Source organism: Macrobrachium rosenbergii, chromosome 20 (assembly GCF_040412425.1).
Source record: "Macrobrachium rosenbergii isolate ZJJX-2024 chromosome 20, ASM4041242v1, whole genome shotgun sequence".
In the NCBI taxonomy this organism is placed as follows: domain Eukaryota; kingdom Metazoa; phylum Arthropoda; class Malacostraca; order Decapoda; family Palaemonidae; genus Macrobrachium; species Macrobrachium rosenbergii.
The window spans coordinates 43101049-43128459 of NC_089760.1; the positions used below are offsets into that span (position 1 = coordinate 43101049).

The 27411-nt window shown below is 37.5% G+C and overlaps 1 protein-coding gene across 1 annotated transcript; it reads right to left on the reverse strand.

Moving 5' to 3' along the window:
* Positions 1 to 15078: 15078 nt before the first annotated feature.
* On the reverse strand, positions 15079 to 26829 carry LOC136848972 (general transcription factor II-I repeat domain-containing protein 2B-like). Its single transcript, XM_067121782.1, has 4 exons — positions 26766 to 26829; positions 26111 to 26337; positions 16477 to 16785; positions 15079 to 15816 (listed from the first exon to the last, which is right to left on the reverse strand). Exons 1-4 carry the CDS (start codon positions 26827 to 26829, stop codon positions 15079 to 15081), a joined length of 1338 nt encoding a protein of 445 aa, XP_066977883.1.
* Positions 26830 to 27411: the final 582 nt, after the last annotated feature.

The following is a 27411-nucleotide window of genomic DNA, read 5'->3' on the forward strand; positions in this document are numbered from 1 at the left end:
AATATGACATACTGCTGTTTTTCCTTGTACCATAATAATGGGGGCATCTTCAGGGTCTTAGCACCTCCTAAGGACCCACCGTGGTGGCGCAGTGGTAAGGTTCTCGCCTACTAGTCAAGAGGACCAGGGTTCAAATCCTGCTGCTCACTGGTGGCTTGGATGGCGCCATTGCATAAACCCGGTAGCCCTCCAACCTAGTGGTCTGCAAACTCAAGGGTGACTCGGCCTGGGGCGTTAAACAGTGGGCATAGTAACACACTGGCCATGTGTCTTAGGCACTGGGACCTGTCACCCATTGGCCATCAGCCAAAGTTGGGTTAGTGGTGCTATCTACTTATGGACAGCTAGGCTAAAGGAGTTGTCTACTAGGTAGTTGGACTGTGTCCACTTCTTGGAGTTTGGTCTAGTAGAACTGTTTACTTAGCAGTCAGGCTGTGGGAGATGTCTACTTCTATAGGAAGCTGGACTAGCATTATAGTAGCATACGACCTACAATGCTTCATCAAAATCAGAGAAAAATACCTTTTGAGTCTTAGCTTGGCTTGCAACCTTGACAACAAAGTTCAAGGTGAAAATTACTGAAGGAAAATTGTTACTAGCCCGCATAGTACATAAATTCAGTTTCATCAAATTCACATAAAAATATAATGTAGACATTTAAATGGACCTGTGACCCTTAAAAAAAAAAGTTCAAGGTAAAGATAAGTTGGGCCAAATCATCACCCATCCCAAAGATACTGCCTGTCGAGTGTAATTAAATCAGACCAATGAGATACTGGAAAATAAATATTCTGGACTTCAATTTTACCTGTGACGTTGAAAAAATAGGTCATGCTCAAACTTTAACTGACCTGTTGACCTTCGACCTTGAAAAATAGGTCAAAGTCAAAAATATATTTGGAAAATATTCATCAACCCATAGGGAGCCTATCTACAAATTTTTTTTGTGAAAATCAAAGAACTATTGATTGTTGACTTTTAAAATGACATGTGAACTTGATATAAATAGGTCAATGGCAAGATATGTAAAGCAGTAAAATTTCGAGTGAATTCTGAAAAAAAAAAAAAGTGAAGGACTAAGAAGGCTGAAAATAATACATCAATACCAAATTAAGGTCCAATACACGTCATTGTTAGGTTCTATACAAATCCTTACTTCCATGACAAGCCTACTAAGACAAAATTATGCTGGTAAATATCAAATAAACTTTTTCACTTAAGAGAAAAATACTCAAATTATGAAACAATGAACTAAATAATAAAATAAATCAGAATGATTACATTTGAATTATGCAAGAACTTCTGCTACCCTACAACGCTGCTCCAAATTTTTATATAATAATGATAGTTCCTGGTTCTCCTCGAATAATTTAAAGCGTACGAAAACCAGATTATTATTATTATTATTATTATTATTATTATTATTATTATTATTATTATTATTATTATTATTATTATCCAGAAGATGAACACTATTCTTATGGAACAAGCACACCAAAGGGGCCATTCACCCATTTGAAATTCAAGCTTCCAAAGAATATTGTTGTGTCCACTTGAAAAAAAAGTAACAGAAGGCAATAGGAAATACAGACGCCTATTTGAAAGATCATCTCATCAATTTATTTCCAAGCTCATTTCCGACGTTGACAACCTTTCTTTCTCTCTTGATTCCATTACCGGCGTTTAATGTTAAGCTTTTCCGTCCCTCCCTCCCTTCCTCACCCCTCTTGACTACGTCCACAAAAGTGAGTCGTGGCTAATAATCAGAAAACGTCGCTCGTGCGTTTTCTATGGACGACCAAATCATGACTGAAAATGGTCGTGTTTTGCGACGTGGTGGCCTAGGGGGAGGAGCTTGCGCTTTGGCCCAGCCCTCTTTAGTCTCGTCACCAGCTGCTGTGCTGTCAAAGAAAACGGAAGGGGATACTACTCTAGATTTAATATCTTAGGGTTGTTGTCGGAGTTCTGAATTTGTTTGGTATTTTGTATCAGCAGATATTCGTGAAAAGAGAAAATGTGATGAACGTTTGTGTGAAAAGACCAACACGACCGATATTTCAGTATAAACGACGATAACAAAACATTCTTGCATTTAAAACATATCCAAACAAAGCATATAATATCATCTAGTTATGTTACCAGGTATTTTCATAAGCAGTGAGGTTTAACACGTGAAAGCATTTTGGTTCCACGTTTTTCAATCTAGAATGTTAAAATGTATGTTACAAGTATCATTTGCATATTAAAATAGAAGTGTTATTCATGTTTCACTTAGGCTTTGTAGGAGGGAAGTGTCAATATATACAGTGCCACTATGCTAATGTACCGCATTACTTAATGAAGATACACGAGATTCAATTATGAAAATGGAAACTTCATACAAATAAAAGTATATTTTTGTACATTAAAGGAAACTTCAGCTCTCTGCTTATAATATTACCCAAATAATGAGCAAAACTTGGATACCACTTGTGAAAAATGTGTCGTATTTTCATAATTTCTCAAAAGTTTTATTGATAGGCTATTGAGGCTGAAATAATTTATTCTGGTCCCCAATTTGAAACCTATTCGCCACTTAGTCATGAAATCCGTCAATTTTCAGAGTTATAAATCATAAATCATATTTCTTCCCTACATTGTCCTTAACTGCATAACTTAACGGTAGTCACAGAAAGAAAATTTAAATTACTTCCTAGTAATAGGATATTTTAGGTACTGATATATTTTCCTTCAAAACTTAAAACAAAATACAGCTTTCAATTGAGTTTGGCAACTAGAAGAATGCTAAACATGTACAGATTTCGTACAGGCAAAAACAATATATAGTAAGTATTAATACCATAAAATCAAAACACTTGAACGTCCTATTTTTGGCACTGCACTGTATCAATAGTGCATAACCACTCTCCCCACCTCCCCAGCCCCCACCCATCACAAGAACTGCACCAGGGGTGTATTTATTCTCTGACAGCATCTCTCCAATTGCATGTTACTCTAAAATCCATATATTATTTGACGATTCTCTCTGTAATTACCTCCCTAAAGTTCTTGCTTAACTTTTCCCCATATTTTGATTATTTGCCTTCTATTCCTCCATCATCTTGACTGCCTAAACCATCTTTCTTTATACCTATACATAATCTCTAAGGTCATGCCCTTATAAAAAATTAATCTCCTTTCCTTGCCCCCAGTGACCCTTGTTTTTAATCCCTCTCTGTACCCTCCCATAACCACAAACTTTCCCCACCGTTCCCACGACCCCTCCGTGAATTTTACAAACTCCTCATTTATCTAATGCAGCTCCCTGTCTTTAAGCCTTCTTCATATTTCATCCATTTACTCCTTACAAGCTTTTCTCACTTTTTTCTTAGCAAACTGATTGTTTTTTATCGCACTTAAAACCACATTCTCATTCTTTCCTCTACAACTTGAAATCTTATTTATCTAAACTTTTGCTTCAACCAGCTAATGACCAACTAAACCTTCAGCAACTCCTTACATCCGTCAACTGCTCTTCCATCAATTATGTACTGACACTTAACCTAGCAATCTTTTTCCTCGCCATTTTCTCTTTCTAAAGTATAGTTATGAATACACTTTAATGGAAACCATGAATTTCCAACAAGGAAGCCTATATCCAAGAATGTCTACCTGGTTTCAAGTGACTTGTGTAAACTGAACATTACAGAAGAGAACCCTTTAAAAATCAGCTGATAAAAAACTAACTTATAAATAGCGAACTGGATACAATAAGAGTTTAAGCCAAAGACCAAGCACTGGGACCTATGAGGTCATTCACTGCTGGAAAGGAAATTGAAAGTAGGTAGGTTTGAAAGTTGTACCAGGAGGAAAACCTCGCAGTTGCACCATAAAATAATTGTTAGGAAAGGGTGGATTGCAAGATGGAAGAAATACAATATGAATGGAAGTACAGTAAAATGAGTGAAAGGGGTTGTAGCTAGGGGCCGAAGGGACGATGCAAAGAACTTTTAGTAATGCCTACAGTGCTCCCCGTGAGGTGCACTAACGGCACTAACCCCTACTGGGTGATGCAATAAGAGAGCGTGAAATAATTGTAATCTTGTAAACAGTGCCCCTTCCAAAAACACCATGTTAACAATGTACGTAACTAAAACCATCATCACGATAGTGATCACCAAACGAGGCATAATGAATTACTTATAAGAAAACCTTATGGAAATCAAGATTTTAATTAAATCAAGATTTAATTAAAATGTCCAAATCGTGATGTTTAGTATTTCCAGGTGGAATGTCACCAAAGGAATATCACCAAGAAATATGGTGGAACAGACGAATAAATATCAAAAGCATGAACAAGATAAAAAGAGGTTATGTCGCGAAAGGTAAATATTCACAACGTCAACAGGAAGAAAAAGTGATAGCTGGCCCGCTGATATAGTGGTTAGTGTCGTGGAATGCCACTCAGATGTCGCTGGTTCGCGCCTCCCCCAGGGCGATGAAAAATCACTGGCTCTGTATCATGAGTAGTTACTGCTGCAGTGTGGGAGGTTGAAACCAACATTCTTTGGAAGCTTAAATTTCAAGTCAATGGTCCCTTTGGTGTACTTGTTCCATGTGAATAGGTTTCATCTAATAATAATAAGAAGAAGAATATTTATATCACATTATCAACGAGATTCTTAACAGGCTTTTTGAGTCGTCTCAATACTGCACTATGAAGATAATGGAAGAAATGACTGAAAGGTGATATCACAACAGCTGATTCATTGCTCGTAGGTTAATCAGGTGTTATAACTACCAGGGTTAACTAAACCAAACATAACCAGATTCAAATTAATAGAAAATTATTTTTGTCGGTTTCTGGTATCATTTCCTAACACTAAATTATTCTTGTACAATGGAACTTCTTGAAAAAGTGCATGTTCTGTTACATCTGGCTACGGGTGTATTATATGAGTGGTTTTTATTTATATAATGAAATATCTTCATTAACTATGGATATATCTCGTTCATGGATGACTTAAATCAGCTTTACAGATCTAACTGAAATACCAAAATGACGCAAAACTTATCGCAACATTGACTGGTGAACAACAAAAGCTAACAAAAAGGGATTTTTAAGTCCCATACAACGTTACAAAATATGTCTCAAGTCAAATATTTGATCTGCGCAACTCCTGCCTTTTCTCAAACCAGCTTGGCCATCTCTAAGCATTTCATCAATTTCTTTTTCCAACCTACTGAGAACAATCATACTGAATAGCTTCACTACAACCAATACAAGTGTAACGCCTCTATAATTATCCTATTCAATCAGGTCACCTTTCTGTAGTACCCCTGGTATGACTTCTAGTTCTCAACCGTAAGGCTTGTTTCCTATAGCTCCATACTCTACAAAACATTCCAGTTAGTATACTAGATGTCATTTCAACTTCAGCTCGAATCATCCCTGCATGATGCTATCGGTAGCAAGAAAAGCGTAAGTGGACCCCCGCCCAAAATGGTCTGACGGTCCAAGGGAAACTTGGCTCTCGCATCTTCAAAATACTGAGGGAATATGCTGCTTCATAAAATGGAAGGTTAGTTAGCAATCCAACATACATAAACTTCATTAGTGCTGATAATGAGAACTTTCGATTTATCAATGACTGACTATGTACTCGTACTTCAGAACATTATAAGAAAGGTTTTTCTTGTTACCTCAGCAAATCATTACTAAGCATTAGTAAGCAAGATCATCGCGAATTTGTGAACTATAATTTCCAGAATGCATTCTTGCACTTCTGTATGATTTAAGGCATTTAGGGGCATGTTACGTCAAGGAGTTAAGGGTAGGTTAGGCCAGGTCGCCACAGGTCATGTTAAGGAAGGTTAAGATGTATTCTTGTCGAAATATTTTTTTGTATTTTTGGATTGGAAGGTATCTTTTTATACGATTTTGTATACCAAAACCACAGTCTGTTGAATTGGTGAGGTTACCAACAAAAAAGAGGTGGTCAAAAAAATCATTCGAAACGCCTATGGAGCTATCGGGGAAAAAATATTTCTCTGGCAAAAACACTTGTTTGTACTTACGAAATTTTAAAATCTTACGAGATTTTAACATCTTTCAAAAACATATTTCGTAAATTCTTTTAACAACTGAATCACCGTCGATCAACCTAAAAAGAAAAAATAACGCAATTTCGTCTTGAAAGTTGTTTTCATAAGTTTAGAGAAATATTTCGCTTATTCTTAATATTTTGCATTAAGAGGTTAACAGAAGCAATACTGAATGAACAACACATCACCATAAGTGTTACAACAATGAAAGGTAAAAAATATATATATATATATATATATATATATATATATATATATATATATATATATATATATATATATATATATATATATATATATATATATATATATATATATATATATATATACACATATATATTATATATATAATATATATTTATATATATTTATATATATTATATATATATATATATCTATATATATATATACACACACACACACACACACACACACACATATACACATATATATATATATATATATATATATATATATATATATATATATATATATATATATATATATATGTATGTATGTAAGAGCCCGTCCCCCAAGCACACGAAATCTCTCACACAAACACACACACGCACACGCCAGCTTACAATTTGTGCTTAATCCGCGACGGACAAAGAGAGAGAGAGAGAGAGAGAGAGAGAGAGAGAGAGAGAGAGAGAGAGAGAGAGAGAGAGAGAGAGCTATGCAAGCTAGTAGTAGCTATTGCGAAGAGCCCCGAAATCCCCAAAGGCTTTGCCTTTTAATATCTTTTTCCAGTTTTGCCATTATTTGCCGTGAAAGCCAAAAGCAATTTGGATTCCGTAACTCAATCAAGGGTTCTCTCCACAGAGTTTTTCCCCCCTTCGAAATTCCCAGTCCTTTTTCGCCACTGACATCACTGCGTCTTTTGAAGTCCGTTTTAACCTAGCAAAATTTAATCACGACTTCGACACCTAGAAAGGTTTTGCGAAGGATTCTAGATTCTGTACGACATTATTATTATTATTATTATTATTATTATTATTATTATTATTATTATTATTATTATTAAGATGATGAACCCTATTCATATGGAACAAGCCCACGGAAGGGGCCATTGACTTGAGATTCAAGCTTCCAAAGAATATGGTGCTCATTAAGAAGTAAGAGAAGGTAAAGGTAAATACATAGTTAAGAGATCTCGCTTACTGAAAAGAACAAGTAAATTAATAAATTAATAAACAGATAAAAATGTATTAAACTGTAAGGAGAATAGCATTAGGGTAGTAATGCATTGCATCTTCGATTGCACTTTTGAAGTTCCAATTGCACGACATCCTTAGGAAGACTTCCACGATCGAGAAAATAAATGGAGATAAAATATTTACCAGAAGATATTAGAGTTACACATCAAACTACGACACACAGTATTAACTTGAGTTTTTATTCCTCACAACGTTGGACTGTGGAACAGTCTCCCTGAGGATGTTGTGCCCTAAAACAATTCTCCTTATATTTTAATAATTTAATTACATTTTTATCTATTCCGTTAGTAATGTGTTAATTTTTTCTTTTCTAATAACTGATCTCCTCTTTCTGTATTTCCTTTTGCCTTCTGTTGCTTCTTTCAAATGAACACCATACTCTTTGGAAGCTTGAATTTCAAGTCAATGGCCCCTGTGGATTGTACCTTACGAAAATGGTTCATCTTCTGAATAATAATAATAATAATAATAATAATAATAATAATAATAGTAATAATAATAATAATAATAATAAACATTCTTATCAGCTCTCTCTCTCTCTCTCTCTCTCTCTCTCTCTCTCCAAATAGTGCAAGCTAACCTGAATCACGTTGCTGAGAAATCATGGCCTTTGCATCACTATGCATCACTATCCAACAGATTAAATAATTAACCTTTCCTAATCAGTGGCGTTAAATTTCCGTCCAAGAATGATCAACATTTAACCGATTTTCCGTCATTTCATTCCCAACATAAAGAACACGGAGTTTTTAACATTGAAAATACGCTTACATATTCTGTGCGTGATTTGGTCATTACATAGTTACAAGAGTTTCAATTTTTTTTTTTTTATGTTTTGACGCAGATTGTCAGTTGAAGATGTAAAACTTAATTTTGTTTTTGGCGATTACTATCTATTGCAAACTACAAACTCTTTTTCATTTTCGCCTACTTTATACCACTATGTTAACTTTTGATTTATTTCCTTTAATTTGCTTTTTTGCATAAAATTTAGATGTAGTCAGGATAAGAATTGGCATCAGAAGGTTAATGAAAATAAAATATATAAAATATAAAATGTTACACACACCCTCTTACCCTATAAATTATGGCATACCAACTCGAAAGATTTTATTAACTGTTTTCTTTTGGTCAAAGACAACATTAACTTATGATACATCTCAAGTCGAGCTCGAAGTCTGGGATAAAAAAAAAAAGAAAGCAAAAAAAAAAAAAAGCAATGAGGTTGAATGATTAAGCCCCATGAAGAGACGATGGTATGTAAATACCTTCCAAACGGAATTTGAAGAGAAGACCAGACGAAGCCACCTCGTGGCGAATGACAGTGTCATGCTTCCCCTCAAGAATAAAATTAATAGAATTAAAATGAATACAGAATTTAGGCCAAAGGTCAAGCACTGGGACCTATGAGGTCATTCATTGCTGAAATGGAAACTGACAGTAAAAAGGTTTGAAAGGTGTAACAGGAGGAAAACCTCAAAGCAGTTGCACTGTGAATTAATTGTTAGGAGAGGGTGGAAAGGAAGAAGGAAGAAAGAGAATACGAAAGGAGGCACAGTAAAAGGAACGAAAGGGGTTGCAGCTAGGGGCCTAAAATGAGTAGAGAGACAAATGGCCCAAGACCTAATCTAAACGAAAATACTTGGAACATTTACATGAAGTCGAGTTTCAAGTCAGATTTTCCGAGTTTGCAGGGTATTATCTTTTTTCCATCAACATGCTATCATTTGCCTTAAGTAATGTAATTTAGAATTTAGGCCAAAGGCCAAGCACTGGGACCTTTGAGGTCATCCAGCGCTGAAACGGAAATTGACAGTAAAAGTTTGAAAGGTGTAACAGGAGGAAAACCTCAAAGCAGTTGCACTATTAAACAAGTGTTAGGAGAAGGTGGATATATAGGGAAATGGAACAGAGAATATGAATGGAGGTACAGTAAGAGGAACGAAAGGGTGTGCAGCTAGGGGCCGAAAGGACGCTGCAAAGAACCCTAATTGATGTTTACAGTGCACCGTGTGAGGTGCACTGACGGCACTACCTCCCTACCGTGCCATTTGCCATACGGACCAAAGTAATAGCACATGTGTACGAAGCAATTACAACAGTTTTTAATCTTTCAGGAATCTGAAGAGATTTGAAACAGAAAAGCAGTAAGACAGTTTTCCTTAGAAGCCAAGTTCCGCACAATAGTGAATATCCGAGTCAAAAAATTGTCCAGATCTCAATCAGACATTCATAAAATCAAGAAGGAAGATTATTGTCATTATCAGAACATGATACGTTTGACGTATAAATTTATAAAGGTCCATTATGGAAAAAACGATAAGGGTTGACAAGATAAACGCTTCAGTCAAAACAGCACTGCCCTAAAATGGAAGGCTGCAGTATCTGCAAAAATACAAACCTGAGAAAAATGGTAGATACTGCACTTTTCCCTTGCCTTACTACTGATTTTGCAGACACTGCAAATGGGGCATCCCTAAATAAAGCTTTGAAGAATCATTCTGAAACTGCAGTAACTTGTGTATTAAGTGTTTCACGAGCCCAGTAGGTAGCATATCTCAATTTCGAAAATTTTGCAGACACTGCAGTTCTCCATTTTAGGGCAGAGCAGCTCTAGTCATCAGTAATACAGGTGGCGTTTGAGCAGCAGTCACATATGAAAACTAAATTAAATCAAAATTTATTAAAAGGGATAACGGTCATAGCAACAGTAGTAATAACAACGCTAGGAAAATGAAGGCGTAATCCTTATTAAATGCCAACATCGCAATTCATTTTACTCTGGGGATATGTGATGCCTGGTCAAGGAAACTAAGAAATCATCACAAAATGGCTGCAGTTGCTAAGCCAAAACAACAAAACACTTCCTTCTTCTTCCTCTTCCTCCCTCCTTCTTCTTCTTCTTCTTCTTCTTCTTCTTCTTCTTCTTCTTCTTCTTCTTCTTCTTCTTCTTCTTCCCGCTGTATAGCAGGGTCGGCCGCTCGAGTCAACTTTCTCCATCTATTTCTATTCCTTGCATCTTCCTCCCCCATCAAAACTCCAAGCGCATGTACAGACAGTCCTAGTCCAGCCCCCAAAAAGCAGTTACCAACTTTCATTGGCTCTTAGCTCTTCTAGATGTTTCTCCTCTATGTAGCTTTGAGCTAAGGAGTCTGAAGTAACCCGTAGACGTCTACACTTGAAAACTAGAACATGGTGTGCAATCAGTCGAACCCCTTCAAGGGGTTGACAACTCTGGGAAACTCACATTTCCCATAAAGGGAATTAGCGGCATGAATTAGGCTATCTTCCATGGTATCTTCGGTGCTTTAAAAGTCTGCGTCACTTTATCATAAGGATTTTGAATACAGACCATAGAAATTGTCTGGTACCAAACTAACGATACCAAAGACAGCATATTAATCAGATCTCAATGATTCCAGGGCAGTTACCTATGTTTTTTTTTTTTTTTTTTTTTTACAATTTACTTTTCATGAGTTGTCGTATGTATCATGGGGACATCAGAAGGTCAGCTGGTATACTACCTTGGTCTTTGGATCTTTATCATGTATCATCGAGGAACACTGAAACATTAAATTATTAATCAATCCTACAATTCTTGAAAAAATGCCACAAACTATATCAGTGGTTCATTTCTTCGCCACTGACACGAGTGAGAGCTGATTCCCTGATGTCCTCCTACCAAAAGGGACAAGGGCACCGACATAATTTCTGCGGCACAAGAATACGACCACCCTGCCCTAACTATGTCTACAGCAGTGGTTCTCAACCTGGGGGTCATCAGCAATTTCCAGGGAGGGGGCGCGAGCCCAAGGGAAAAATAAAAAATTCTCCAATTATATTCGTTATTCTCTTAACAAGAGTCGCAAAAAAGCAGTGTCAAGTGTCTCACAGTGTACTCACAGATCCAAGGGGGCGGGGGGCGTGGAGAGAGGAACCAACTCTTAGAGGGGGCGTGGTAATAAAGAGGTTAAGAACCACTGGTCTACAGGAAAACTGGGCAGAATGCTGAGACTCATACCCCAAAGAACAAAAGCAGGTCAACAAGAAATAGTTTCGTCATGGAGTTACCGATAAGAATAGTCTTGGTTTTATTGATAGCTCGAGAAGCCCGACCATTTTCGGGTGGTTGATGTTCCCACAACAACTCCAGATATGATGCCCAGTAGTCCCATAATATCTCTTCCTATTTATCAAGCCAGAATGTTTGGATAAAAGTAGAAATAATCAAGGCAATGAAACTAAAATCTTTTATTATGAAGTGCACTGAGGATGAACCATTGAATGAAAGTTTTCAAAGATTTCCTGCCCACATCAAGGCCGTCCATTCTTTGAGAGTGTACATTCCCTGAGAGTGTACATTCTTTGAGAGTGTACATTCTTTGAGGGTGTACATTCTTTGAGGGTGTACATTTTTTGAGAGTGTCTTTGAGAGTGTACATTCTTTGAGCGTCTTGTAAAGTCGGTTCAAAATAAATCTCTTACTGCTTCAAATGGTTTACGAAGCATCACCATCATAATATGAAACGCCAGCATGTCAAAAATCTTATGTTTATGCAGCTCCTACTTTTCACTGCCATTTAAGTGTAAAAATAGATACAGAACATATGTAGCGAAAATCTTAGTTGACGACATCATTAACAACAAAAGCACAAACAGAAGTGTAGAACTTTGCATAAGCAATTAAAAATAATAAAGCATAAAACAATCGCCTTTCCAAGAGAGACGAAAACACCTCGAATTGCATTCTGCTCATAAAAAAAACCTCTAACAGATAGTTCCGATTCTGTTACTGGTAATTGAATGATCCAGTTTTAATGCAATGGTCGTTTACATTTTTAACTCCCGGACTTTTTCCCTCTCTCTTTTTTTTTTTGGATTCCCTGCCCGGAAAACAAAACGGGGGAGAGTAAAAATACATATATTGAATGCAACTGCACATCCGTTTTTCAATGAATTTGTGAAAAAAATATGTACAGCAACTAGCGAAAACAATGAAAAGCAAGCAAATCAAATTGTCACCGCGTGGCAGATTTATAGTTCGCGAATATTCGCTGTTGCTGCTACTGCTCCCCCAACCCCCCTCCTCCCCCTCCCCTCCACCAACCCCCCTCCGAAAAAAATGGAATAAAAAAGAATGAATTTGATTGGGATGCATATGTGGCTCTGTCCATGCAATGCGACAACAGATGAAAATATCCGGAAGCTCTGGGAATAATCAGGAAAACATTTCGTCACTCTCTCTCTCTCTCTCTCTCTCTCTCTCTCTCTCTCTCTCTCTCTCTCTCTCTCTCTCTCTCTCTCTCTGTATCTGTGCGTCAAAGGCTTTTTAATATTTTTTTCTTACCGATGCAGCATTTTTTCTTCACTGCTATTAATAACATCATTGTTATTATCTTTTTGCTGTTAATTTTTTTTTTTTTTTGTGGGAATTGTTTTATTCTCTGAGAACATTCTGTTCTGCGTTATCTTTACATCATTGCCATTTATGACTGTTTATTCATCATTCGTTTTGATTACTAAATAACTTCACTCACGTTTCTCCTTAATTATTTGTTTATTTTCTGTCTGTTCGTTTATTGCAGGTGGTCCTTTATCTACGTATAATTTGAGTCAGCTTACTTACACCTTGTCATTTTAACTCAAATCCTTGTGGCGCTTCTAAAACATTAAGAGGTATTCCATAAAGGTCATTTTAGCCGTGTCAATTCTGCAAAGTGGTTTTTGGTGTCTTATTTGATGGCACCATCGCAAATCCGATTCGCTTGCTAATGCTCCCTCTTCCTATTTCCATCATTACCACAAAAGTTACCTCAGGCTTCCAGAGATTCCTTTTTCTACTCCTCCGTATGAAACTCCTTCAATCACATGAGTCCTCTTGTTTCTCTGACAATCGGTTGCGACCTGCTTAATTTTGTTTGCAAATATGAATGCAGATACCCCTCAAGACAGACAACAATAGGTTGGGGATAGATGCTTTTATAAATATCAAGTCCTACAGCCAGTTATGTTTGACTTTGTTTAATTATAAACTTTTCTGAAACTTTTTGTCATCACTGAACATGCTTCAGTGTCAAGCTTATGATTTGTTTATGCAATCTGGTGTCGCAAAGATTTGTTTCCCGAGTTAAGGGTCCCAGAAATACAAAATAAAAATAAAATTAAAAATAAAAATAAAAATAAAAATCATGGGATACAACTGAAGGTCGGAGATGCTTGACACAAAAAGCCTTGAACAGTACATTTAAGGATTTCATGTCTTTATGAGAACGCTGTAAAGTGTCACGATTTAACTCAGTGCCACAAGAAATTATTAAAAGACCTATTAAGAACATTCGATCTAAGCTCAGTAAAAACATATTAAGCCATAAAAATATTTTCTCTAAGAATAAGAACCGGAATCACAATGGTCAACTTCGCAGGACCAGTACAGGTCAGAAGACAAGAGAAGCTGACCAGAAATTGCCAAACAACCAGAACAGGTCAGGAATGAAGAACTTAAGATTCAATGAAAAACAGAGAACCCTCAAAAACTAAGAAAAAATTTATACGTTTTTATAAATAATCCACCAAGAAACTTGTGGTACTTAATTATAAGTAGGCATACCAAAACAGGTGAATGGGTAGAATCGAAAATGTTAAGCGGATTATTATTATTATTATTATTATTATTATTATTATTATTATTATTATTATTATTATTATTATTATTATTATTCAGGAGATGAATTCATATGGAACAGGCCTGCAGGGGCCGCTGACTTGAAATTCAAGCATAGAATATGGTGTTCATCTGAAAGAAATCACAGAAGATAATAGGAAATACAGAAAGAAGAGATCAGTTATCAGAAAAAAAGATAAATGAACAAACAAAATAATAAAGAGATAAAAATGTATATAAATTATCAATGGATAAAGAAACGGGGCGTTTCCGGGCGTACCTTCGTGCAAAGGAGAGAATAGTTTAAGCCAGGGTGTCAAACTCATTTGCTCCTGAGGGCCAGTTTTGAGACACTTTAATTTCTGAGGGCCATAAGAGGTCCAATGCAGTAAAATATATATATATATATATATATATATATATATATATATATATATATATATATATATATATATATATATATATATATATATATATATATATATATATATATATATTAGTAATATAGTCTATAATTCTATAGTGCAGATACACTATTATATATTGTGTATGTGTGTAGGGGAAAGAGAGGAGGAAGCACTGTAGTTATACAATAAGCAAATAAAATTACTCGTTTTGAGAATTCGTAGAATTTATTATATCGTGACAATCGTACATAGATAAGAAAAAATATACCTTGCACATGGATAAGGAAAAGAAATACCTTGCATATGTATAAAAAAAATACCTTGCACATGGATAAGAAAAAAAAAATACCTTGCATATTTATAAGAGAAAAGAAATACCTTGCACATGAATAAGAAAAAAATATCTTGCACATGTATAAAAAAGAAATACCTTGCACATAAGAAAAAAGAAATATCTTGCACATGTATAATAAAATGAAATACCTTGCAAATGTTTAAGAAAGAAATTTCTTGCACATAGGCAAAAAACCAATACCTTGCACATGGATAAATAAAAATATATACCTTGCACATGGATAAGGAAAAAAAATTCCTTGCACATGCCTAAGAAAAAAAAGGAAGTACCTTGCACATGGATGAATAAAAGAAATACCTTTCACATCGATAAGAAAAAAAGGAAACATTCATTCTCACTTTTAAAACAATCTTAATGCTGGGAGCTACTGCTTCCAGATACTTGAGATCTCTTTTTCTTGACCAGTGCATCAAAATTTGGGGTAAATGACTTAGTAGCGATCTTGAGGATGGAATTGAGGTGTTCATCACTAAGTTTCGACCGTAACCGGGATTTGTTAATGTTCATTACTGAAAATAACTGTTCACAGGCAAACGTGCTTCCATACATAGACATGATTTTTGATGCCAAATATTTTACATTGGGATATTTTGAATCCACATATTGATAAAACGTGCTCAGTTGACAGGTGGAAAACTTATCCTTTAACACTGAATCACACTGCATGTCAATTATTTCCAGTTGCAGAGGTTCAGGTAGCACATTTACATCAACTGAGAACGGATTTCTGAAGACAGCAAATTCATTTTCCATGCACTTGAAGTCACTAAATCTGTTTTGAAATTCATCTCTGAGCTTTGATATTTTCTCACAATATTTCTCTGCTAGGTCACCATCATCAATGTTATTTTTATTTTGCATAGATTTCAAATTGGGAAAGTGTGCAAGATTATGTGATGCAATTTGACGTTGAAAAAGCTGGAGTTTGATTTCGAATGCACGAATCAAGTCATAGAAATCGGTCACCAGTTTGTTTTTCCCCTGCATCTGGATGTTGAGATGATTCAAATGATCTGTGATATCCACCATGAATGCCAAATCTTTCAGCCAAATAATGTCATTAAGTTCGTGCATCTCCTTTTCCCTTTTCTATCATGAAAATTTGGATTTCACAACGCAATTCATAAAAGCGCTTCAACACCGTTCCTCGACTTAACCAGCGCACATCAGTATGATAAGGCAATCCACGAGGATTCTCACTTTCTTCCAAAAAGCAGTTGAATTGTCTATGATTGAGACCACGTGCTCGAATAAAGTTCACTGTTGATACAACAACATCCATGACATGAGCCATATTTAGTGTTTTACTGCACAATACTTCTCTATGTATAATGCAATGAATATTACGAAACTGGTTGTCAGGGTTCAAAGCCATAAGTTTCTCCTGCAATTTTGCCACTACACCAGCTTTTCTACCCACCATCTGAGGTGCTCCATCAGTTGCTAAACTTACACATTTCTTCCAGTCAACACCTAGTTTGTCCAGCGCCCTAACTAAGCTTGCAAAGATATCATCACTTTTGTTGTTCCCTTCATTGGCACAAGCTCAACAAATGCTTCTGTTACCTGCATATTTTCATCAACTCCCTAATGAAAACTGCGAGCTGTGCTACATCACAGACGTCTGTGCTTTCGTCAATTGCAACAGAAAAGGCCACAAATGATTTAACTTTTGCTTTGAAGTTGATTATCAATGTCTTCAGCTATTTCATTTATTCTCTCTGCTATTGTATTTCTTGACAGACTTACATTTGCAAAAGCCTGACGTTTATCTGGGCAAATCACATCAGCAGTCAACAACATACATTTCTTAACAAAATCTCCTTCAGTAAAAGGCCTTGATGACGCAGCTATTTCATTGGAGATAATGTAACTTGCTTTCACCGCAGCATCACTTACATGACGTACATTTTTGAATAAGGACTGCTGTTGTTTCAGAGATTGTTCTAATTCTTCAACTTTATCATCACGTGCTTTTCCACTATATTTCTTATATACTTGAGCATGGTTTGTGTCATAGTGCCTCCTAACATTATATTCTTTAGGCACGGCAATTTGCTGATTGCAAATCAGACATGTTGGTTTTCCATTTATATCACCAAAAAATACAAGTCTTTCCACTTCTCTTGTATTACTCTATGTTCGTCTTTAATTGACCTTTTCTTGGATGACATCATCAACAAAAAATTGAAATGATCAATTCTCTTTGAAAATGTATATAGCTTGTGTGAAAGCCTGAGAGATACTGAATTCGGCCTAAATTATTTCCTTCCAAAGTCATCACCGTACTGAACATGTTTTATACCTGTGCGCTCGCAGTTCAGAGCCCCATACTGAGCATAGCCCAACTCAATAGCCTCCGCATTTAGCCTACCTACACATCTATTTACAAACCCAAAATTCATAATTTTCTTGCAATTATAATACTGTTAACTGGAAAAGTGAAATAATTTTCCAAAAAATATACGCATGATAGCGTAGTTTTGCTTTCTTCCCGATGACACAAGAAGCCCAGTACCGAACATTGCCTTCCTCTTGCACTGCTGTCGGGTACCGAACATTGCCTTCCTCTTGCACTGCTGTCGGGTAGTCGCTTGCAGTCGGTTTACGATCGTAAAAAAATAAAAACGAGAGAGAGAACGCAGTCCTTATAATATAAGTTTCAAAAGTCCAAAAGTGTATATATATATATATATATATATATATATATATATATATATATATAAATAAATAAATATATATATATATATATATATATATAAATAAATATATATATATATATATATATATATATATATATATATATATATATATATATATATATATAACGATATATATGGTATAAGTATAGATAAATAATATAATATATATACATATATATATATATATATATATATATATATATATATATATATATATATATATATATATATATATATACATATATATATATATACATATATATATATATATATATATATATATATATATATATATATATATATATATATATATATGCTTCGTGTGTGTGTGTGTTTGAGTATTTTCATATATAATTAAAACCATTTCTAAATATATTTTTAAACTACACGCCACTGAGATTGGCGGGCCAAAAGTAGTGGGCTGGGGGCCGCATGCGGCCCGGGGCCACACGTTTGACATCCCTGGTTTAAGCGATCCTTTTGATGGGATGTGCTGAACTACGGAGAGTCAAGTTGCTGACCAAGGAGAGATCCTATCAAGACCATAGGAACTGAAGGATATTGAAATCGTAAATATGGGTACATCTATGTACACGGAGGAATGATATACGAAAAAGAATGAGATTAAAAATGTGGGTGAGACAGAACCGCAGTGAAATAATAAAAGAAAACGTTTAAGAAAAACAAAGAACTAGAGGCTATTTATTTTTATTTTCCATTTTTTTTTTTTTGCAGATGAGAGAACTGCAGCGCCATCGAGTTATAAAACGAAGGCTAAGATGAAGGGAAAGGTAAAATTCGGGTGCGCTTCTTTGGCACAAAGCGCATTAAGAGACATCTTTTTGTCATATTTCAGCGCATCCTTACTGACGGAAAAAAGATTCGTAGCAGAATGAATTAGTCCAGGTTGCAGCCTGAACACTTAAAAAGTCAAAAGGGGAGACGAAAAAATGTCAGTCTTAATCACATCAACCGCCACTTCACTTATAAAGATTATCATGATATTAGGATCTAATATTACACACACTCGCACACACATATATATACATTCAGAAAGCTACAAACGTCCTTTAATATCCAATTCGCTCTACCTCGAAAATAATATATTTTCATATATGTTACCGAAGGATTTTTTAGTTGATAATAAGTACGCCGTCTCGTGGGCTAGAACCAACGAAGGACAGGAACTCAGGACTACAGGGACGCATTAACCCAATCGGCCATTAAGAGGTGGCCGATTGGGTTATCTTTGCTCGTCCTGTTCTGAGTTCCCTAAATCTCATTCGAAAGACCACGGACAACGTATTATTATCAACTAAAAAATCCCTTCGGTAACATATATGAAAATATATTATTTCCATTTTCATATATGTTACCGAAGGGGAATTTTTTAGTTGATAATAAGTACGCCGTCTCGTGGGCTCGAACCAACGAAGGACAGGAACTCAGGACTACAGGGACGCATTAACCCAATCGGCCACCTAAGTACGCCGTCTCGTGGGCTCGAACCAACGAAGGACAGGAACTCAGGACTACAGGGACGCATTAACCCAATCGGCCACAAGAGGTGGCGATTGGGTTATCGTCCCTGTAGTCCTGAGTTCCTGTCCTTCGCTGGTTCGAGCCCACGAGACGGCGTATTTTTATCAACTAAAAAATCCCCTTCGGTAACATATATGAAAATATATTATTTCCATTTTCATATATGTTACGAAGGGAATTTTTAGTTGATAATAAGTACGCCGCCCACACGAGACGGCGTACTTATTATCAACTAAAAAACCCCTTCGGTAACATATATGAAAATATATTATTTCCATTTTCATATATGTTACCGAAGGGGAATTTTTTAGTTGATAATAAGTACGCCGCCTCGTGGGCTCGAACCAACGAAGGACAGGAACTCAGGACTACAGGGACGCATTAACCCAATCGCCACCTAAATGCGCTCGTGGGGCTCGAACCAACGAAGGACAGGAACTCAGGACTACAGGGACGCATGCCCCAATCGGCCACAAGAGGTGGCCGATTGGGTTGTCGTCCCTGCAGTCCTGAGTTCCTATCCTCGTTGGTTCGAGCCCACGAGACGGCGTACTTATTATCAACTAAAAAAATCCCCTTCGGTAACATATATGAAAATATATTATTTCCATTTTCATATATGTTACCGAAGGGGAATTTTTTAGTTGATAATAAGTACGCCGCCCACACACGAGACAGCGTACTTATTATCAACTAAAAAAATCCCCTTCGGTAACATATATGAAAATATATTATTTCCATTTTCATATATGTTACCGAAGGGGAATTTTTTAGTTGATAATAAGTACGCCGTCTCGTGGGCTCGAACCAACGAAGGACAGGAACTCAGGACTACAGGGACGCATTAACCCAATCGGCCACCTAAAATGCGCGCCGTCTGTGGGCTCGAACCAACGAGAAGGATTGGACTACAGGGACGCGTTAACCCAATCGGCCACAAGAGAGGTGGCCGATTGGGTTAATGCGTCCCTGTAGTCCTGAGTTCCTGTCCTTCGTTGGTTCGAGCCCACGAGACGGCGTACTTATTATCAACTAAAAATTCCTTCGGTAACATATATGAAAATATATTATTTCCGAGGTAGAGCGAATTGGATATTAAAGGACGTTTGTAGCTTTCTGATTGTATATGAATCACGGTGATGTGATAAAAAGTCATATATATACATACTTATATAAATATATAAATATATATATATATATATATATATATATATATATATATATATATATATATATATATATATATATATATATATAAATTTAGTAGATTAATGAAACACGTAAATAAAATCGGCAGCATTCTAAATACGAAGCAAGGCCTCTAAAATTTATTAGATAATGGCTGGGGCACCAATTTCGAACGAAGCCACGAACATGGCTCTACGTCTTTACTTGAAAAGCCTTGATCATGGTCTTCCGAGGAATAAAGGTCATAAGAGAGACACTGGGAAAAAAATAATGACTGGATAGGTAAATCTATCTGGAATTCGGGAAGGGTGTCTAATATTCAAGGTATTAAAATGGGAGATGCAGACACACCTACAAAAACAAATAAAATTGCGCAGAAGTTTCTGCGGTGCAATCGAGTTTTCTGTACAGCGTATAATCAAGGCCACCGAAAATACATCTATATATCGGTGGTCTCGGTATAATGCAGTATGAGCCGGGGCCCATGAAACTTTAACCACTGCCCGGCGGTGGCCTGGCCTATATCGTTGCCAAATGCAGACGAACGATTATTGCTAACTTTAACCTTAAATAAAATAAAAACTACTGAGGCTATAGGGCTGCAATTTGGTATGTTTGATGATTTCAGGGTGGATGATCAACATACCAATTTGCAGCCCTCTAACCTCAGCAGTTTTTAAGATCTGAAGGTGGACAGAAAAAAGCTGACAGAAAAATCCGGAACAATAGTTTTCTTTTCAGAAAACTAACCAGCACTAGTTCTAGAGAAAATAGGTTACCTTAAATTTGTGTCTCAACTATTGTCGATTCTTTAGTTTTAATATAAGGTCTGCTTTTTTTCGAATTTTATCTGTTCCCACCCACTTACGCACCTCTCTATTATTATTTTTGGGGGGAGGGCGATGGGGGACTGACTATGACAAATTCTCTCACTTTCCAAATTTAAGTTCGTTAACCATCTCTCTCGCTACTGGAATGGAATGGAATATAGAGTTTAGACCAAAGGCCAAGCACTGGGGCCTATGAGGTCATTCAGCGCCGGAAAGGAAATTGAGAGTAGGTATGTCTGACAGGTGTAACAGGAGGAAAACCTCAAAGCAGTTGTTAGGAGAGGGTGGATAGCAAGATGGAAGAAAGATAATATGAAAGGAGGTACAGTAAAAGGAATGAAAGGCGTTGCAAATCGGGGCCAAAGGGACGCTGCAAAGAACCTTTAGTAATGCCTACAGTGCACCCCGTGAGGTGCACTGACGGCACTACCCCGCCATGGGGTCTCTCGCTATCCTGCCATCCAAGTAATCACTGCCCTCACCTTTGTCATTCATAGCACCTGTTAATTAACAGGTAGACAGGTAGACCTTCTCCGGCGGCGATTATCTTCTTTCTTCCCATTCGTCGATCAAACTTCTTCTCAAGAACACTTCCCCCCCTATCGCCCCTCCCCTCTCTCTCTCTCCCCAAACCATCCCCCTTCCCCCAATCCAACTCTCCCTACCTAAACTTCAGAAATCTCCTCACCTCACCCTCAACCTAGCAACCAACCCAACTTCTGGATCTCCTCCCTTACCTCAACACCATGCCCCCTCCCCCTCCCTCATTCCAGCAGCCACTCTCTCTCTCTCTCTCTCTCTCTCTCTCTCTCTCTCTCTCTCTCTCTCTCTCTCTCTCTCTCTCTCTGTGATCTTCGAAGGTACCACAGCATCATTAAAACTTATTAATGATATTTCATTTATAAAGTTTACTAATTACCAAGGCATATTATTCTTTCAAACTCAATTTAATTTTTTTCTTCTTCTTCTCTCTCTCTCTCTCTCTCTCTCTCTCTCTCTCTCTCTCTCTCTCTCTCTCTCTCTCTCTCTCTCTATAAACTTTACCCAAATTAAAGTTTTTAAAGGGGCGTCTTTGCACCGCAGCACGAGATTAACAATTTACTTCGATTTATCTTCGGTAAATTGCCAAGGGGTGAAACCCTGGAGTCTGGAAAAAAGAGGCTATAGCCTGGAGTCTGGAAAAAAAGGCTATATCCTGGAGTCTGGAAAAAAAGGCTATATCCTGGAGTCTGGAAAAAAAGGCTATATCCTGGAGTCTGGAAAAAAAGGCTGTATCCTGGAGTCTGGAAAAAAAGGCCATATCCTGGAGTCTGGAAAAAAGGCTATATCCTGGAGTCTGGAAAAAAAGGGCTATATCCTGGAGTCTGGAAAAAAGACTATATCCTGGAGTCTGGAAAAAAGGGCTATATCCTGGTGTCTGGAAAAAAGGGGCCACATCCTGGAGTCTGGAAAAAAAGGCTATATCCTGGAGTCTGGAAAAAAGAGGCTATATCCTGGAGTCTGGAAAAAAAGCCTATACCCTGGAGTCTGGAAAAAAAGAGGCTATATCCTGGGGTCTGGAAAAAAAGCCTATACCCTTGAGTCTGGAAAAAAGGGCTATAAAGCCTTTCCCTTCAAGAGGAGGTGTTTGCGCGCCGTCTGTACGCGCGTACAAACACGCGCAAATGCATTACGTAAAAATGGCATGTATTAAAAAAAAAATAGATATACAATCGTTTCCTACATCTAAGCCACACTTTGAACAAATCGGATTTCTTTTAACTCAGGATACCTAAACTGAATCAAATTGGTCCAGTGTTTCTGGAGAAATCGGAAATGAGAATCGTCTACGCCAGACATGCTGCCCTAAAATGGAGAACTGCAGTATTTGCAAAATTTTGGGCTCGTGAAACACTAATACAAAAGTTACTGCAGTTTCAGAATGATTCTTCAATGCTTTATCTAGGGGGTCCCATTTGCACTATCTGCAAAATCAGTAGTAAGGCAAGGGAAAACTACAGTATCTACCATTTTTCTCAGTTTTGAATTTTGCAGATACTGAAGTCTTCCACTTTAGGGAGGTATATACACATATTTACATACAGACAAACATACACGAGAACTAAAAAATCAAGACAGCATTGTGTAAACAATCTTCAATGACACTAAATTTGTTAAATTAATACTCGACATAATCTAATGCTTAATAAACAGCAATTTGTAAATAAATATTTAATAAAAAGGAAACCATCAGAGTTTCCTTTTACTTGAAAAATGAACCCCAGACTGGAAGGGGCTGTTACAAAGCACAGGAACACAACCAATGTCTGATAAAAATGCAGCAGCAGAGAGAGAGAGAGAGAGAGAGAGAGAGAGAGAGAGAGAGAGAGAGAGAGAGAGAGAGAGAGAGAGAATACGAAAAATAATAAAAAATTTGAGAGCCTGCTAAGTAAAACTAAAGACAAAAAGTGCGCCGAAATTTCTTCGGCGAAATCGAGTTTTCTGTACAGCCGCTACGGCGTATAATCAAGGCCACCGAAAATAAATCTATCTTTTGGTGGTCTCGGTATAATGTTGTGTGAGTTGCGACCCATGAAACTTTAACCACGGCCTGGTGGAGGCCTATCCTATACTGTCGCCAGACGCACGATTATGGCTAACTTTAACTTTAAATAAAATAAAAACTACTGAGGCTAGAGGGCTGCAATTTGGTATGATTGATGACTGGAGGGTGGATGACCAACTTACCAATCTGCAGCCCTCTAGCCTCAGTAGTATTAAAGATCTGAGGGCGGACAGAATAAAGTGCGGATGAACAGATAAAGCCGGCACAATAGTTTTCTTTTACAGAAAACTAAAACACAATATGATAAAGAGAAAGAATTGTAGTGATCAGAGACACCAACTCATAAAGCGAACAATCCACAGTCGTGTTTGGGCCTTCGATGGCTGTATTTATATATGCATATTATAAATGACCATATCAACGGGACGGAACTTTTCTCGCATCATATTAAATGAAAAGATAATGCTGTTGACTGCGACCTTGGTCTGTCGTCACAATGACACGGGGTTTGCGTGTGTGTGTAACCCTACCACGGGGGAAAATGAATCAGTGGGTGTAAATCCCGACCGGTTTCGCCTTTATTCCTAAGACGTTAGACTTTTAGAACCAGTTTTTCATTTTTCCTGTGGTTAAGTTGCATATATTATTATTATTATTATTATTATTATTATTATTATTATTATTATTATTATTATTATTATTATTATTATTATTATTATTATTCAAAGGTAATTTCAAGCTTCCAAAGAATATATATATATATATATATATATATATATATATATATATATATATATATAGATATATATATATAGATATATATATATATATATATATATATATATATATATATATATAGATATATATATATATATATATATATATATATATATACAGTATATATATGTATATATATACATATATATTTATACATATTTATATAGGCCTACATATATATTATAAATATATATATATATTATAAATATATATATATATATATATATATATATATATATATATATATATATATATATATATATACACATATATATATACTGTATATACACGAGAATTAGGCTTGTGTTTCCAACAAGGACTTCATTTGCCCAGAGAGCCTTTAGATCCTCATTGCAGCATTCGTCGCCTCCTGAGTTCACCACACCTACAAAAACTGGACTGTAGAAATAAATGCATTCAGCAGCCCTACCGAAATCTTTCGCTTTTCGACCAGACCTCGTCGGAAATGGAGAAAAAGATTCCAGATTTCAGACATTTCTGTTATTCATCAGCGGGAACACGTGCGTATGCTATGCACACCTGCTGGAAATGTTGATACAAAAATCTAATCACGAAAGATTTATGCGATTGCATATATATGAAAGCATATTGGCAGTACGCATGCCGTCATATATATACCGGCGGATGAAAAGGGTCATGCGAAATAATATTGCCTTCAACTTCCACCCCCCTCCCTCCCATTGCAATATTCAAAATGTAACATTAAATATTTTCAATCGTTATAATCATTCAATTGCTCTGGACGCGGATACGCGGACGGCGGGCTCTCTGAAACGCGGACGTAGGAAGAATAATGTTTAAAACAGGAAATAAAATATGTCCCTTTGGTTAAGATTGCAATGTCGAACGGTTCGTTGGACTTCATTAAAAATCATATTGACAAACAGGTCAGTCAAAGCTTGTTGGCCCTAGATTTAAAATATATATATATGCGGACGTATATCGTGTCCTAACTTCATTTTGTAACTCACAAAGAAATCCAATTTTTCTCGATCAAATGGTAATCCTTTATCAATGCGCTGAATACTTTCTCTCTCCCTCCCTCCCTCTCTCTCTCTCTCTCTCTCTCTCTCTCTCTCCTCCCTTCTACTCCCCTCCCCTCGCCTCCCCCACCCCAACGATTCCCTCGAAGCGAAAAAAAACGGGGGGAAAAAATATATACACGGGTCAAAAAATTCTCGCCACTTAATTAAAAAAGAATCTGCATTCAAAGTTATTACAAAAATTCCACCCAATCGGCTGTGTGTATTTTCGCATTTATTAATGGAAATATTTGCGAAACGCATATATATAGAAAGCCCTTAATCCCGGTGTTATTTGAAATAACCAATTAAACAAAACGGAGCGCTTTCAATGGAGCCATCGGGCTTATTTCCCTATTGGAACAGGACGATCTGAATATGGTAAATTGCAGACTGTATCTTTGATGGGGGAAGGGCCGGCGGAGCCACGCCACTTCCCCCACCACTAGCGCCACCAATTCCCCCACCACCACCACCACCACCACCAGCAGCTCTCTCTGACAAACAGCTCGCTCAAAAGTCAGCCGGGTGATTTAATAGCTCGCTCACTGATAAACAGGAGATGGAGAATGGCTCAGATATTGAAATTGCCCGTTTATACAATATAGAGAAAGACAATTTTGGAATCCTGTGTACGACACTCGCTCACTCATTCGCTCGCTTGCTCGCTCGCTCAGTCGCTCTCGCTAGATCGCTCGCTCTCTTGCTCTCTTTCCTCTGTGCCTTTCTCTCTCTCTCTCTCTCTCTCTCACACACAAGAGTAAGGGGCTTCCTTCCACAAGGCGTGCGGCGAGGTGGGTGGGTGGGTGCCAGAGGCGCGATGACGGCGCGTTTCTGTGACGATGGCGAAGAGCAAGAGGAGGATGAGGTATAGGAGTAGGAGGTGTAGTAGGAGGTGGAATAGGAGGAGGAATAGTAGGAGGAGGAGGAGGAGGAGTAGGAGGAGGACGAGGACGTCGACGAAAGAGCGATGATTATAACAGCTATCGAAGAGTCTCAAAAGTGAATTTCCTATTCGGTCCAATCTCGTTTGGTGTAGCATCAAAGAGAATCCGACTCTCAAAATTGGAGAGCGTTTGCGACCTGCCTGTGCACAGCAGCCAATATATTTGGCGGGCTGCTGCAGGCAATACTGGAAACTAAATCTGTGAGTGTGTGTGTGTGTGTGTGTGTGTGTGTGTGTGTGTGTGTGTGTGTGTGTGTGTGTATGTAAGCACCCGTGTAAGGCAGAGTAGGCATGTAAGGATAGGATGTCCTTGTGTATGTGTATGTGTGTGTGTATGTGTGTGTGTGTGGATGTGTTGGATGCCTCTCTGGTCTCTCTCTCTCTCTCTCTCTCTCTCTCTCTCTCTCTCTCTCTCTCTCTCTCCTATTGGACATTGTTAATAATACCCCGGCTTTAGCCTGGCACCTTTTAGTGGGTTGCAGGTGATCTCGTGGATTTTTCCTTTCCTTTTCTGCTCGTCTTCTTTCATCTCTCCTGCTGCCCCGCCGTCGAAAGGGAAGGGGCAGGAGGGGAATAGGAGGAGGAACAGGAGTAGGAGGAGGAGGAGGAGGAGTAGGAAGGGCATTTAAGGTCAGAGACGGTCGTCGAAAGTCCTTTATAATAATGGAATGGCGTTATACCATCAACCGTCGCACTGGAATATCCGAGAAGAGGCTACAAGAACCGAGTAGACAACTGCGACGGGAGACTCAACCCGCCGACAGGCAGCCGCCCTTGGACCGCCGTTGCTCCGCCCGGCGGTAAAGCCCAAATTCGCTCGGAGACCCAAGCCGCCCGCTTACGCAGCCTTGGCGCCGCAGTCCCGGGAGAGCACGGTTGACTTGCCCCAGCGAATGGTTGATTAGCGATAACAAACAATCATTATCATTTTATTGCTTCCCCTACACATTAATTCAACCGGGAGGCGCGTTTGTCGTGCCCGCTTGTTTCCATTTCCGAGACTAAATTACTCTATTAGGAGTGAAACAGACCAATATAGAGCGAACGCTTGTTTGTTTTGGGCGGGGATATCCTGCCGGAGAGACAGAGACAGAGACAGAGACAGAGAGAG

Bases quoted from the DNA above. Each gene is read 5' to 3' on its own strand.
- LOC136848972 (XM_067121782.1), bottom strand. From the start codon at position 26,829: ATGAAAGAAGACGAGCAGAAAAGGAAAGGAAAAATCCACGAGATCACC. The intron at 26,338-26,765 runs GTGCCAGGCTAA...ACTCTTCGATAG, and splicing joins CACCTGCAACCCACTAAAAG to CTGTTATAATCATCGCTCTT. The intron at 15,817-16,476 runs GTAAGTCTGTCA...TTTTCATGATAG, and splicing joins AACGTCAGGCTTTTGCAAAT to AAAAGGGAAAAGGAGATGCA.